Here is a 14294-nt window from a genome sequence, read left to right as displayed (position 1 = left end):
ACAATGACTCACACATATCACATTACTGGTAAATTTACCCTGGTTCATGCTTTCCCTTGGGCAGGAGGCATTGTACCCAGCTTTTCCAGGAAGCATATCGTATCTTGTCAGGGGATTTGTGCAGGGCAAGGGGTACTCTGCCCTGTAAGAGCAGAGCTCATGTTCTACCTATGGAAAGTAAGTGCCAAGACAGGCTTGGCACTGCCCTCTTGGGAGCTTACAGACAATATGGAAAGTATTAAATTCTGATGGGAGCAGCATCTGGCTTCTGTCAGAAAGGTACAATCTCTATCCTTTTAAAATCCTTAGCGTTTCTTTTCTCACTGGAGAGATAAACAGCCTACCAAGGTCATTTGCACTCTGCCAGCTGAGGAAGATGTGCCGAGGCTGCAGGGCAATGCAGCTCAGCCATCAGGGGTGGGATGCTTTGAACAACATTGTATTCCTGCAAAAATAATGGTACCAAAGTACGACTAGAGATTAAACCAAGGCCCTTCTTCAGTGCTTGAGTGGATAACAGCATCACTGCTTCCGACTGCCAGGTGCTGCAAGACAGCGGCAGCGTAAATGGAAATCAGTCTCTTTATGGATAGCAGGCAAGACTGCAAGCCTGTATCAATGCAGAACACAGCTGAACATAAAATGACCCCCTTGGCAATGGCACTGTATCAAATAAATTGGCATTTCAACTTACCTATTGAATGTGTTATCCTTTTGCAAATGGAGAGTAAACATAGCAGATGAGGCAAGCTGATCAGCAGAAACCAGAGCTCGGAGGCAGGGTCCCCTTACACAACAGTAGCCCTTTTCCCTGGCAGGTTGGATGAGTTTTCATAGGCAGAGACGAGCCCCTTTGCCCAGTGGGTGCTGGGTGGGCCCTGCTGCATCACCACTAGCTGGATCGGAGGCTTGGTGTCTGCAGGGACCTCAGGAGCACATTCCTTGCTGGGATCCTTCCCCCTGCAGTCATAGAGCATGCAGGAGATCAGGAAAACCAGTAGCAAAATAACATAACTAGCTACCAGAATGATGAGATTCAAGGTAACGGGGTCAATCTCCAAATAAGACTCCATTTGGTCCCATGCTATTGAGTGCAAACCTGGAGAATGAAGTTTCATATGCACGAGTGACTGACTGTTAACTGATCAGAATAGATGTATTGGCTTTGTGGTAAAAATACATTAATCCTCAGGTCTCCTGTAGCAATGGATTTCCCCGAACTGGATGATTAAAGCAGCTCAGTTTAATAACTTAAGCTCCTTCTTTTAATACCACATTGCCTACAGTGGCAGAAGCTAAATTTGAATGCTATATTGACAAGACAACATCCCCCCTTGCACAGGAACTGCCTCTTTCCTTGACCAGCAGGTACCAAACTGTGTTTCCCCTAAGGGCATTCTGCAGAACCTCCCTTCTACAAGTGGGTTCGGACTTGTGGGCTGAAGAAAACTGAGCTGTGTAATTAGTAAATGAACACAGAAATAAATCAGAGAGGAAGTAATTTGGAAGGTAACATTCCTTAGAATCTAATGAGCCCAATTTTGATTTTGACTAAGACCTTGAACTAGTGCTATAGAAGGGCTTTTAAAGTGAATTAAAGACTTTTATTACCCAACTGCATATCAGGATTACTGGGACAAGTCACACCACTGTATCACATGCTGGCCATCCAGTTCTTGCACAAACTCAGCTGTAGGATCCTACTTCATGCAGGCTGCTCTGTGCCCTTCCAGTCTCCTATGTGTGAAAAAGTGCAACATGACTAGATCATTTCTGTAGCCTGGACACCACTGGTTTATTTTTCCTATGTGGACCTTCTGCTTGCTAAAAAAAAAGTGAAGTTTGTGATGTGGCCATCCCCTGCCTGGCAGCAGTGCCGGGCTGCCCAGCCACAAAACCTACAAGTACTTTTTGCATCTTCCATATTTACATCTCTGAGATTGATAAGTGCCATGCATTGCCCACAAAAGGCTTGCTTGAAAAACTCTAGAAAACTCTGCTAGAGACTCTACCTCTCTTCTTCCTCCGAAAAAAAAAAAAAAAAAAAAAAAAAAAAAAAAAAAAAAAAGAAAGAGATATACCAGCACATAAGATACCAGGAAGGCAGACAGGAAGGGCAGGAGGCGATGCCGATGAGCACCACAGACCCTACATCAGCATGCTTGCTGTTTCCATGCAGAAGTCCATGGTTTTGTTCAGCACTACAGCACAGGAGGCTTTTAGGAAGAGATTAGTCTGTCCCAGCTCTTAGCACTGCCAGAGCTGTGGAAAAGGGCTTTACATGTCAGTGGGAACCTGATCCGGCGTGTCTAAGCTGTGAGTAAGAAATATGTCATGGGGCCATCCTGCTGCTGTCGACCTCAACACATGCCATTCATTTTAGGGCCAACATCAGCTGCATCCCACACCGTCTGCCCTCATGGCTCTTTAGCTGAGAAGAAGTTTGTATCAAGAAGTAATCCCACTCCTGGCATTGCAGAGGCATGCTTAGCAGGAGGGAGGGAACCCCACAGCACCAAAGATGCGCATTCGTGTGACCCTCATATTGCGTGCCCATTGCACATCATGTGCCATGTCTGAAGCAGATCAGGCATTTGGCTGTTTGATGTAGTTTAGATGAAGCTAAGATTTTTCAAGACAGGTTAAGGCTTTTGATTATGCACTTCCTCTCCAAAGCAATGATGATTGGAGCTGGGATTTGGTTTCAGCACTCCCTGGGACACTGAAAGTCTTTTGAAAATCACTTCAAAATGCCTCAGAAGCACAAGCACCTTTGGAAGGCAATAGGTTTTATGGTCTTAAATTTCAATCATGTCGCACTACAAAAAATTAGTACCAAAGTAGTAAACACTATATAGTTCACATGTTGAGAGATATATAGGATTTTACGTTAGTTTAAAACTAGTCCTCAAATGTCAGCCTGGATTCTGAAAACTTATCACTGTGCTCACAAAAGGAAGTTTATGGATTTTTTCTCCCTTGCATTTATTTAGTACCAGCAAGTTTGCCAAACCTGAATTGTCTCCTCTAAAGTCTTCCACATGAATAGCTTGGTTTCATATTTCTTTCTAATATTGCAGCTTGGAGATACATGACATTGTTTAATTTAGATAGGCATTATGCCAGCTTTCAGGGGGACTTTTCAAAATGTAAAATCTGGCACTAGACTACTGCACCACCTTCTGTGCTGCTGCAGACATGATCCCTTGGAGAGAGAAAAGCCTCCCTCTTTCTGCATCTCTGCAGCTTCTCAAAACACTCCTTAGAGTGAAAACATATTATACTTTCAAAACACTTCCCAAAGGCTGTACCCAGGGCGTGGTTTGCAGCAACAAAATCTCACATTTATGCTTTTGTTGTATTCCCAGGATCCCTGTCCTTGAGCCGTACCTGCTCACAGCAGCCTGTGACTGGAGTCAGAGCACTGAAAATTGAAGTCTGAGGGGATTTGGCTTCAATACCATTACTTACTCTCTCCTCACAGCCCACATCCAGGGCTGACCATAGATGTCCACTGATATTTCTTTGCCCAAGGACTGTGAGGGTCTAATACCACCTGCCAGCACCCCAGGAGAAGGAGCATCACATCACCTCAGGAACTTCGTCTGCACACACACTGGGGCTTTTTATAGTGGAGCCTCACTCCAGCAAGCTGGCACTGCTCCCAGGGTCAGTGTCCTGGAGTTCTCCTGTGCCCAACTCTGCTCCCTCCTGCCCATCCTGCAGCCACAGCTCCATAGCTGACCATCCTTCACCAGCCTCCACCATCTCACTCTTCTCATGCTGTTTATGCCTGCACCCTTTTCATAAGAAAAAGTCTCAGATCCCCATTGGCATCTGCCCTGATGGAGTACTGACAGCTCTCCCAGCTCTGCAGTGAGCAGGTGCACATTTCCCCCAAGCAAATGAGAGTCTCGGGAGCTTTGGAGGACTGGGAAAAACCTAAGCAAGTTTCATATGTTTCTCCAAGCAGTGCCAGGAGCCTGGATGATGGTCGGGGCAAAGCATTGTCTTGGCTTGTGCAGGCTGGCTCTAGCAGCAGCAGGTGAGACCACATCTGTGGGACCCACTTTCCTCAGATGTCCAAAATTTATCTCTGCTATAATTGCTTCAAAGGACAGACAGCTCTGCCACCAGCTGTACCAGAGTGCAGAGACATTGGGTTGCACAAGACCTCTAATATAGCCTCTAAAAGTGGATTAGCTGGAGTCTGCTATTTATTCCACTATTCCATTATTTAATGTTTGACAAAAAACCTACCCCAAAGGCCAGAGCTCCTGGATGAAGACCCAAGGCCTCCAGCTGCCACTGATGCAACTCCACACTCTGTTATTCCTTCATTTTTATCCTCTTATATTGTTCACCCTCAAATTATAGACACTTCTGGACAGAAAACACCTCTTCTGCAAGCACCCAGACCATCTGGCATGAGAGATGAGGGAATAAAATGTACATAACAGAATATGACATATTTTAAAATAATTTTTGCTTGAAGCCATTGTACAGTGAATTTCACAGTACAAAAGTTCAGAGGTTATTAGAAACAGCAGAGAATTTCTCTATGATCAGAAAAAAAAAAAAAAAACAAAAACCAAACAAAAAACCCAACCCAACCCAAACAAAACGAAACAAAACAAACAAATTTTAAAAAGAAAGTCTTGGGAAGAGGTTCTAGCAGGAGAGAGCTACATGTGCTCTGTTTGCTTTGAGAACAAATACAGCACAAGTTGCAAAGGGATGCCAGGCAATGGCTGAAGAAAAGAAATCCATTTTCAGCAAACTACAGCTTCATCCCATCTAAAGCAGGAGTTAAATAATAGGTCCCTCCTGTGCTGGCTCTTTCTGACTATAGCAGGTTAGTGCTGATCACACAAGCATTTTGGCTGGCAGATCCAAGACACAGCAGCGCAGAAGTGTGACTTGTCACACAATGCTCCGAGATGGATGTACACAGCAGAATATCCAAAAGGGACCAGGCTCTGCTGGACTCAGCCATATGGAAGCAAAAGCTGTTTCCAGTCCTGATGCTGCCCATGAGTAGCCAGAGTGCCGGCAGAGCCTCATGTGCTACCGAAAATGCTGCTCAGCACGCCTGGCGCGGCTGACCTGATTCCATCTGGCTGCACCTCAGAGCTGTGACCCAGTGAGACAGCCGTCACTGCCAGGCTCGATTGGCTTAACTGTGGTGTCATTGCTAAAAATAGCTCCTAGGAAACAAATCTCTTCAATCCCGGTGCAGTGTGAAAGAGTGGAATATGGATGACAGCAATCCCAGCATATTTCAAACAGAATAATGAAGGGACCAAGATGGGGTATCAGGAAGGACAGCCCTACCTCCTGGGTAACACCTTGTCCCACATTGTCTCTGCAGCTCGGGACAGCGAAGGTGGATGCTTATAGGCTGCAGGCAGCTACCTGAGTCCATTGCCTTCCTCATACAAGAAGACATAGCTTATGAGGGAAACTACAGAGATTTAAATGCAGTGGGGAGAAACCTGGTGTGATAAGAACCAAACCACAGTGACTCCAATCTATCCAAATCTCAAGTGCCTGGAGCAAATCCAGTGAAAGCAGATTTGTTATGCACATCGCGAGCAGACACCAATAGCAGAAACACGGCTGCTGAGACCTTTCTTGGGGATGCCTCTGCTTAAACAGTGCTTGCTTAAACAGTGTTTGGTGTTTGTAAGGGGGCACACGTGAGTCTGTATTTAGCCTAGGGCTTTTGGGGTCTTGCCTTACTTCTAGCACAAGTTCTGCCAGGGTGTAAGAGGGCTTGAACCCCTTCTCTTACTCCTCCTCCCTGTGCTACAAGGAGCTGCTCGCCCAGGTCTCCCCCATTGCCTGCTTATTTCCATAGTTCAAGAAGTAATTTAATATATTTGAGAAGTTTGGTGAAAGGGGACTGGAATTGCCCAGTACCACTAAAAATAACAAGAGGTGAGGGATAGTCAGGAGGCCAGCAGCACAGGGGATAACAGCGTGGCAGCACTGCACGGCTAAGTTCACAGCAACCCAAGGGAAGCACAGCAAGTTGGACAAGGTGATATCATGACTTTATGCCTCTGTTTTTTCCTACGGGCCTCTTGCAGCTCCAGTTTTAGATCATCACCACAGCTTTACACATGCCTAATATAAGCTGACCACACGTAGGTGCTGTTGCTTTCCTTATGAAAGCATCCCGGCTCCCCGGGAGCCGCGCCGGGTGCTGGGCTGCGGGCGGCGTTGGCAACTCCCGGGCACGGCCCAGGACTCCAGATTTCAACCAGATTCCTCTCGGCAAGACATAGCACCGCTCATTATGAAGGATACCTCTACTTTTTTAAGCTCTTTTGGTCAGTGGTGTCAAGCCTTTGTCAGCATCTGAAGGGAGAAAGGAGTTTCCGCTGTTCAGGGTTTATACTATGCTCTACGTCAGGAAGCATTTGAACGCAGTGGTTAAACCATTTCCTGAGTTAGAGGTGCATTTATTATCTATTTGATCTGTACAGCATTAGAAAACAGCTATTTAAATGCTGCTTTTGAGAAAGGAATAGCAATTCTAGAAGGAAGATGAAAATTTAAAATACTGAGGAGTCATTAAGATACAGAACTATTCTACTTAGTTGTTTGTATTGCAGTTCCCTCCTGGGACCATAAACCCACAAATACATTGGTCAGTGAAATGTCTGCCTTTGAGGCTGTGAATAGTCCTACAGAGGTGAAAGAGGCAGCTGGCACTTGAGGTTAAGTATATCCTGAATCTTGCTGGGAAAAAAAAAAAAAAAAAAAAAAAGTCAGAAGCTCAAAACAAAGACTGCATATTAAGACTTACAAAGATTTACTATATTAATCATTGTTCATGAATACTGCCTGCATGCCTTTAGCTCCTCGCCCCAGAAGCGTAAACACCATTGCTACCCCATTCATGAAACCAGTTCTCACCTACAGCCCTTTGTACTCAGCCGGGCAACATACTGACTTGATCCAATTTCCTTTATCTGCAAATCAACCTACTAGAAAAGCCTCAGATGGAGAGGATTTGGTCCTCAGTAAAATAAAACGAGTTGCCATGAGGTGGCAGATGCTGATCAGCTATTTTTCTGATTGCTTTTTCTCTGTTTCAGGGCTCCAAGTGAGCTGTATCCCTCAACCCAATGGCCCAGCTGAGATGTATCAAACAGAAAAGGGGTGCTGGATCTTACTCCTACCTGAGCTCCCTGCTGGGGGGCTCTGCTGGCATCAAGGCTGGCTCTGTTTAGTGCTGGAGGAAGAAAAACCCAAAAGGATCTGATTCTGTATTGTGACATTTGCTTTGGATATGTTTTTTACAAGCAAAAAATTAATTTTCCTATAAAGGAGCGTGCACAAGTCGGGGATGATGTGTGGCAAAGGGACTGAGGGGTTAGAGAGCTCAATCCTAACCAGTGAGGTCACATAGTGTGACAGTCAGGCAGTGTTCCTTTCATGATCTCCAGTAGGATGTAATTCAAACAATGCTGAATGTTCACATAAAATAGTTTAAAATTTTACTGACTTTTTTGTTAACCAGGAAGACAGATTTGATGTGAAAGGTAAAACCTATGACTTGATTTTAGAACAATGGTCCAAATCTTCATGTGAGATAAATCTCTGTAACTCTGTCAACATAATTGGGCTGATATCAACAGAGTGTGGGTATGTACTAGTCAGTGCCAGTCTGTAGGGTGAGAGCCTATAGAGGATTAATACCTGAAGAAAAGGAACGTGCTTGTTTTCCGTCTCTAGGAAACTTTCCAATGAGAGCCAAGGCAGCACGTGAGGATTTTGACTTATAACCAGCCAGCCAAGAGATACCTTGTCTGTAACGCTGCACCCATGAGACAAGCAAGCATACAAACCTACCTCAAACTGTGGCAAATCTAGTTTGACATGCTGTGAAATATTCAGTCAGTCCACTTGTCCTTGGATGCTTGAGAAGCATATGCAAATGTAAATGCCTTCTCATTATCAGTAGTGAAATAACTTAAAAGCAGGAGGGAAAAAATTAAAATGTTTGATATTGAATGCAAGTCTCCTGGAATGTGTCGTGCATGGGTAAGCAGACTCAAATGAGGTTTTGATTCTGCTGGAGCTGGGGTGCTTCCTTCATCTGTCTTCTGTCCCATAACATACCTTCTGCAAGAGCTAGTCAAAATAATGCAGATATAAAATCAGAGTGATACAGACATGGTTGCACCAAATTCTGTAGATCTTCTTTTGCTTACGACATCTCAGTTTACTATCAAACTCAAAACTACACTGTATAAACTATCCTATCCTTTCCACTGTTCTGACTCGGTGCTGCACAAATAACTTCAGCCAAGTCTTTAAGGATACGCTTCCCTTATTTCCCTGGCACTAAAGTACATGATTATATGCTTTGCTGAATTGGGATGGATTTAGGTGCACACAGAATTCAGCTCAAACGTGTGTTTAGCTGAACTTGGGTTATTAACTACATTGTGGCTGCCAGAATACAATTATTATCATAGGTAGTAAGGCACTTAATGTAAGAAATCACAAAGTGAGAGCTATAGCTTCTTGTTTTAGAGCACTACAGCTTCTTGTTTTATTGCTTATGAAGATTAAGGGCTATATTCTTTCCTTCCTCATTCCCAATAAATCAGGATTTTGCCGATCTGGCTCACTGTGCCTGCAGCAGCTGGAGGATGTTAGCAAGAGGCATTTGGTGCACCGAGAGCTGGCAGTGTGCTGGGGATAGTAACCTCTTCACCAGCACAACTGCAGCCTGAAAGATAAAAGTAGGTGCTGACACCCTTAGGCGACCTCCCAGAAAAGTCAGGTGCTACAGACATTCAGGAGAAACTCCGGTACCCAGACTGAGAAAGGGAAGGTCAGGAACCGGAGGCTCCAACTTTTGGCAGTGCTGCGCACCAGTTTTTGCCATTTCAGACAGAGATGCTGAACAGTTCCCCAGTTCTGTATGGCACAAAATCTGTACATCTTTCCTCATGGTGACATGTGTGTTTGAGGAAACCTCCATGGGGTGGGATATAAGGAATACATCACTATTCCTGGGACTTGTCTGAGTGCTGGTGTGATCATGTTACAAATCTGCAGGCAATGAATCAGTTTTCTTTATTAATTCAATCTGCTTTTTCTTGATTGCTTTCAAGACTCTGCTACTTTGGGACAACCAGCAACACGTAGCTACTTTTCAAGGAACCAAAGAACTTTTATGAGCTGGGAATAGGTAGAGGCCTTTTGCCCAAGTGTGCAGGTTTGCAGGCAGAATTAAACGTAAGTCACCATGGTCATGAGCAGCCACTGTGGAAGTGGTGTTGCAAAATCAGTGGTCTCCAGCTCTGACTCCTGACCACTGCTTTGCTGAATAAGATGTTGGGTGAAGAAGAGAGAAAGGAGTTGGATGGTTAGAAGAAGACGGGCTCTCTAAAAATAACTTGGAAAAATCTGCCTAAGGAGGTCTTGCAGAGCTCTCTGCTTGATTCATCTGGGGTGCAACTGGAGAGAAAATCCCTGAGGTTTCCTGAAGTAGCTCTTCTTGTTTGTTTTGAGTTTTCAGGCTCCTTCCTAGGATCTCTGCAAATCTGTGGCACATAATGTGTGAAGGCAGCAAATAAAGTGAACTCTGAATTTTGCCTTTTTAGGGTTTTTCAGGGAATATAGGCCTCCCTCAAAAGAGGATACTTGAATACCAGTCAGACACCTGGTGAACAAACCAGCGGTTCACAGCTGTTCTTTCCATCTCTCTTTTTCATTGTTTGCAGAAACAATGAAGTGATCGAGGACTAAGAGGGTTGAACTGATGAAAAAAAGAGACCCAAGTGCCAAGCTTTTTAGTGCTCTTTGTAAAACCCAAATAAATGGAAAAATAAATCAAGCTTAGACATCAACAGGAAATTGAAAAGTTACATCAATGGAAGGACAGAAATGTATACGTCAATCATTTGGCTGGAGATGTTGTGGTATAAACAGATTTTTATCACATATAGCTCTCTATTCAAATAATTATGTCCTAGATTTCTTTTGTAAAAGTACACAGAGTACAGTTTTGACAACAGGCCTCTGGGAACAAATATGAAAAATAGAGCAAGACTGGCTTTGCTGTTCCCGATTTCAAATTCACAAAGTTTTTAAAGCATGAGTTAAATTCAGAAAAACAGAAAAGGCTTATACCTAATCCTCAGTCAAGGCTGCAGAATTTGTTTGATGCCTACAGCTAGGCACATGCCTATGTGTTTTGCTGAACAGAGATGGACTCCTTGAACTGTGCCATTCCCACTATATTCAAACCTCTCTTTTTCCTCCTTCACAGCATTTATTTTATTTAGCTCATTTTCCCACAGGGAAAGGTTAAATGTGACAGGTGCTTGTCACTAACCCAGCACCCCGAGCTCCCGCTCCCATCACCGCACCTCGTGGCTGACGCACAAGGTCAGCCTGGCGCCACCTCCATCGGAGAGACGTGGTCCCCCCTCATGGGAACCATGCTGCTGGCAGCCTCCCTCGGGCACAGATAACTGGCCCTTAAGGACAAAGCCTTTGCCTTCCCTTTGAGATGTAAGATATCGGGATACAAACAGTAATAAATAACTGTCAGTCTGAACTGAATCCTGTTCCCCTGCCTCACCCACTTTCACTCTGTTTACCATCAGACTTTTTTTTTTCCCTCTCTGCTTCTTCCACACCCACCTTTTTATTTTGTGTTCCCTCAGACAAAAGCAGAGCGCCAGTCTGCAGCAAGGGGCTTTTCCCGGGAACTTTTCATCTTTCATGAGGAGACAACCACATCCCCATGTTGTTGGGAGGTTTGGGCTTCTGATCTCCTCCTTCCAGCCTTACTCATGACAATTGGGCTCTCCCTCTTGTCTAGACACTTCAGTTATACCGCAGTCAGTCCTGCCACTTTCTTGGGTTTCTTTCTTGGCACCAGGCACCGTTTTCTCCTGCAAATTTAGCCCCAGACATTTTTGCATTGTTCTCTCCCAGCCGCTATCTTATCATTGCCGCATTGTTCCTTTTTGGCTTCCTCTGCAGGTCCCATCTATCTTCTGGCTCTTTGTGTATCACTGTAGGTTTAACTTCAGTCAAGTTTTGATGTCATTCATCAGATATCTTGTTACTGCTAATTCATAACATTCTGGTTTCGCTCCATTCTCTCAATGTATTTCAACTTCTCTGGGCGAAAACTCAGCTGAACTCAAGCCAAATGTATTCTTCGACTGACCAAAAAACCTTGAGCTGAAGTAGATGTCAAGGTAGTGGGAAGGTGACTATGAAAATGTTCACAAGTACAACATGAAATGAGGACTTGTTTGCCCTGAGCTTTCCCCAGAGCTGCAGAGCTGAGCCAAGCTGACCAAAACCTCTGTGATGCTCTACAGACCCAATTGTGTGAACTCCTGCCCAAATACGGTTCTGTTTCGAAATCCAGCACTGCTTAGGGTTTTACATTATTTGTTGAAAACCCAATTCAACAGCCATAGTTGTGGTTGAGTTCTGCACTGATACTTCAGGTTGCTTCTCCCTAAAAATGGCAATATTAACACTTTCATATATTGGTAGGATACCAGTGCCACAGCTGAGATCTACTCCAATCTGGAACTTAATTTGAAATGTAGATATGCAAATAAATTATGACTCCACAAAAACAGCCAGATGTCTACATCAGCCCACAAGCCAATAAACTAGTTCTAAAGGGGGAGCACATGTGGATAAGGCCACACAGGTGTGTGCATCCTTGTCTCTAAGGTCCCTCAGCTGCTCTGGTTGCAGCCGGAGACTCACTCCTGTTTTTGCCGGCATTTACTTCTACTTTACTGCTGTAGAAAATCCTGTATGGAAACACTATTATGTTTCCTGTCTCCAAGTGACTGCTAAGGTCTTGGTTTGCCAGATCTTCAAGCAGATGGCCAGTTTGATGCACATGTGAATAAAACTACTTCTCTTTATGCTTTCAAGTAAGTAATTAACTACCCAGTAGCGCTTAATCGTATATTGGGTCATTCAGTGGAGGTAAATCAGAAGCAAAATTGACACAAATAGATGATATTCGGAGAATGGTTTCAATGTTTTCAGCCAATTGCTCAGCAAATTCTTTTGATTAACATCACACTTAATCTTCATGTAGCAAAGGTGGCCAAAGAGGAAATTTTGAGAGCTTAGGCTCTAAATCCTCCAGGCATTAAATATACCATTTGTGTCAGAAGTAGGTCATCCCCTGAAAAGGGAGGATGATACAACACTTTATGCTCTGGGGCTGAGTGCCACACTGTATAGGGACATCTATTTTCAATTTAACATAACACACCTCTCTTTTGTGTAATGTTTAGCAGTTCTTGGTCATAATTATACTCAGATAATCAATAATTTCTTGGGACAGAGATGCTCTAGTTGAATTATTATCTATGTGCCATCTTCGTCTGTGAGTCAATGATGCATTCCAGCAGCCTGGCAGCTGCAGCCCACACAAACACAGTCAGTGCAGAGACAGAACCAAACCAAAGGAAAACTCTGTGCAATGTCAGACTGGCACGTGCCATCCCCCTCTCTGGTGTCACTTCACTGATCAAACTTCAGGTAGTATGAGGGCTACATCTGGGTAGTGATGGATGAACCTCCTGATAGTGAAAAGGCTGAACTACATCATCAGTGTTGTCCTGGTTTGGGCAGTACCTCAATAACCTAAGTGCAGCCAGGTGTTGTTTTTATTCTTATTCTGACAGATCAGCTAATTAGAGTGCAAAATAATATTCTAATGTTTGGCAAATCATTTTGACTTTGAAAGATTTTTTATTTTTTTATTTTTTCGCTCAGACAACATGGAGACTCAGTGTTAAACTACACAAAACAAAGTATCCAATTTCAAACAGTTGGCTCTGGTGTGGAAGCACTTCAATTGATTGCTGTGATTCAAAGGAGAAAATTATTTCATTTTTAATACTGTAATGCTTTTTGAACAGCACATTGGCTGACCCGTCCTGGGTCATGACCTCAAGAGCTCCACATACATGGTTTTGAAAATAAAGTTTCTGCCTTGCCTCGTCAAATGGATGCTTGAGCTTCATAACTGCTGTAAAGGGAGAGGAGTTGCCCATCCGCCCCTTGACATTGTTTCAAGGGAGACACACAGAGGTCTAGAATGACCCACACTGGCATGTTATCCCAACCCCAAATGCGTGGCCCTGAACCACAAAGCAGTCTATGGGATGCCCCATAGCAAACATGGACAGTTCTTCAGTGATGAAGAGGATGGCTCACTTGTATTAGTGTGCGTGTCTGTAAGATTTAAAGGTCAGATTAATGTGGAAAAAGTATGGAGGAAGTATCTTTTCCACAAATTCAGCGATTTTGCTTTAGGGCTTTCCATACATCCCATCACTTTCTAGAGAACCTCTCTCATTTCTGTTGAATATGTGCTTGAGATGGTTGTTTCCAAGGGTAGGGATCAGTCACCCCCCGACAAGCCTGCCTTACTCCTGCTGTTGGAGGAGGAGGAAGGAGAAGGGCTGAGCCACCACACACTGAGACTGATCTGCACCAGGAGCACTTGGAGACAAGGTGACCACAGGATATGGGTATGCTGCTCCATGGGTGATGGGTTTATCTGAGTGACCTGACACAAGCTGCAAGGACAGAGAGCCAGATCAGCTGTGCTGGAGGCCATCACAAGCTCAGGCCACCAGAAGAGGCTGTGCTCAGTGACACCTGGGTACGTTGTATCCCCGGGTTTTCTGTGGCAATATCTGCAGTTTCTGCCATCGGAGGTTGACTGAACAAAGCCATCCTTTTTGGCTGGAGTCACACCAAAATGTGTTTTTCAGATCCAAGGCTGAAAGCTCCTAAGAAGCCACAAATTCTCATGGCACAAGTGGAAATTAGTAGCCACCCCCCACTACTTGTCCTTCAGCTTCAGAGTCAGAGTTGTAAAGCAGCAGCACATGGCTTCAGGAAAAGTCTTGGGATGTAATGAGATAAATGATATGCCTGATCCTGCAGAGAAGATACTTGTGCTCAGAGGTGTGTTAAGTATCACAAGACTCAGTGCAACACTCAGGCTGCATGTGGACCACCCAGCTGCATGGCAAGAAACCCATTTTTCTCATGGTTTCAGCCATGTCTTTGCTGGACTTCTCTGCTTCTACAGCTCTCATGTTTTCCCAGCTGGTTTGTGTGCCTGAGATCAGGTCATTGAAAGCAAAGGGCTTGCTCAGAAGTTAAGCAAAAGGTCTTTCAAGTTGAAAAGGAAGAAAAAAGAAGAAATCCCACATGCGGGGAGCCCCCTTCTCCAAGGAGGAAGAGTTTGCTTTGGA

General features: G+C 44.3%; 2 protein-coding genes across 2 annotated transcripts in view; both read right to left on the bottom strand.

Annotated features, from left to right (window-relative positions):
- Positions 1-783, bottom strand: part of MMD (monocyte to macrophage differentiation associated) — a 44923-nt gene extending 44140 nt beyond the window's left edge. The window contains exon 1 of the mRNA XM_033002480.2: positions 695-783. Within this exon, the coding sequence (XP_032858371.1) occupies positions 695-735 (41 nt within the window). The 5' untranslated portion in view covers positions 736-783. The remainder of the gene's footprint in view (positions 1-694) is intronic.
- A 5-nt stretch (positions 784-788) lies between these two features.
- Positions 789-1117, bottom strand: LOC122154400 (small integral membrane protein 36-like). The gene has a single exon (XM_042802672.1). It carries the CDS (start codon positions 1071-1073, stop codon positions 789-791), a length of 285 nt encoding a protein of 94 aa, XP_042658606.1. The 5' UTR covers positions 1074-1117.
- Positions 1118-14294: the final 13177 nt, after the last annotated feature.

This window comes from Tyto alba, unplaced genomic scaffold (genome assembly GCF_018691265.1).
Source record: "Tyto alba isolate M040663 unplaced genomic scaffold, T.alba_DEE_v4.0 Super-Scaffold_39, whole genome shotgun sequence".
In the NCBI taxonomy this organism is placed as follows: Eukaryota; Metazoa; Chordata; class Aves; order Strigiformes; family Tytonidae; genus Tyto; species Tyto alba.
Note: the sequence above shows the minus strand (reverse complement) of the source record. Positions and strands in the feature narration are given on the sequence as shown.

What these genes read in the sequence shown, in the direction of transcription:
- LOC122154400 (XM_042802672.1), bottom strand. Translation starts at nt 1,073, where the DNA reads ATGGAGTCTTATTTGGAGATTGACCCCGTTACCTTGAATCTCATCATT.